This window comes from Barbus barbus (assembly GCF_936440315.1).
Source record: "Barbus barbus genome assembly, chromosome: 17".
Lineage (NCBI taxonomy): Eukaryota > Metazoa > Chordata > Actinopteri > Cypriniformes > Cyprinidae > Barbus > Barbus barbus.
This window is the reverse complement of record NC_136745.1, coordinates 31,258,152-31,259,312: the sequence shown is the minus strand read 5'-3', so window position 1 is coordinate 31,259,312 and position 1,161 is coordinate 31,258,152. Positions and strand designations below refer to the sequence as shown.

General features: G+C 41.2%; 1 protein-coding gene across 1 annotated transcript; it reads right to left on the bottom strand.

Moving 5' to 3' along the window:
• Nucleotides 1–211: 211 nt before the first annotated feature.
• LOC306883639 (E3 ubiquitin/ISG15 ligase TRIM25-like) lies at nucleotides 212–817 on the bottom strand (the record flags this gene model as incomplete). The annotated part of the gene is made up of 1 exon (XM_079438997.1): nucleotides 212–817. The coding sequence occupies one exon, from the start codon at nucleotides 815–817 to the stop codon at nucleotides 212–214; it is 606 nt and encodes a 201-aa protein (XP_079295123.1).
• Nucleotides 818–1,161: the final 344 nt, after the last annotated feature.

The window sequence follows — 1,161 nt, the reverse complement described above, 5'->3', positions numbered from 1 at the left end:
TGACACAGATGTAGAGCTTTACACTGACAGTGTTTCTGTGTTCTGTGTAATTAAGCTGTTGCTCTACACAGAAAATAGACTATTGGATCACTACACTGAGTATTAAAGGGATAGTTCACCCCAAAATGAAAATTTTTGTTTGATGAACGAAGGTCTTTTGGAACGACATGTGGGAGAGTAATTAATGACAGAATTTTCATTTTGGGGTGAACTATCCCTTTAACTTGATTGCTAGTTTAAATACCTGCTTCTCTTTCCTCTGTTCTGCAGCTGATACAGTGTCGTGGTTTTTATGTTCATATTTTGTACACAGCACACATATACATTTTTGGTCAATACGACAGAAAACCTCAAGGATCTTCTCATGTTTCTGGCAGATCATCTCCTGCAGTCGTTCAGTGGCTTCAGTCACTTTGTGTCTCTTTCCTTTAAAGAAACTCTCATGTTGTTCGAGGTGATTCTGACAGTAAGAGTTCAGACACATCAGACAGGACTTGAGAGCTTTGTATTTTCTTCCAGTACAGACGTCACATTGCACATCTCCAGCTCCAGCGTAACAGTCATCAGGAAGTTTGGTCTTCTTTAGTTTCTCCACCACTTCAGCCAGCATGGTGTTTCTAGCTAAAGCAGGTCTTGGACTGAAGGTCTGTATGCACTGAGGGCAGCTGTAGACTCTCATCTGATCCTCCTGATCCCAGTGGCTTGTAATACAGCTCTTACAGTAACTGTGTCCACAGGGAATGGTCACTGGATCCTTCAGGAGATCCTGACTAAGTGCACACAAGAAATCATCCAGAGAAACTCTGGGTTCTGCCATTTTACTGCATGAATACAGAGACACAAACACACAACAGCTCAACTAGACTTCAGTTTCTCTTTCCCTGGAAGCCACGTGTTTCCTGCTTCTGTGTTTGAGTGGTGTGTGTTATACACGCATGTCTGTAAGACTGTAAAGCAGGTTCCTCACTCCTGCTCCTGTGGAGTCACACTCACAGGTTTTCCCATCATTATCGGTTCATTCCATAGGTGTAATGGTTTTTCTACTGTATTTTCAACTGTATTTTCTATCTCTTACACTAACACTACACCTACATCTACCCCTCACACAAAATAATAATAAATTAAATACACAATCAATGATCCTACATGCTTGAGAATGAT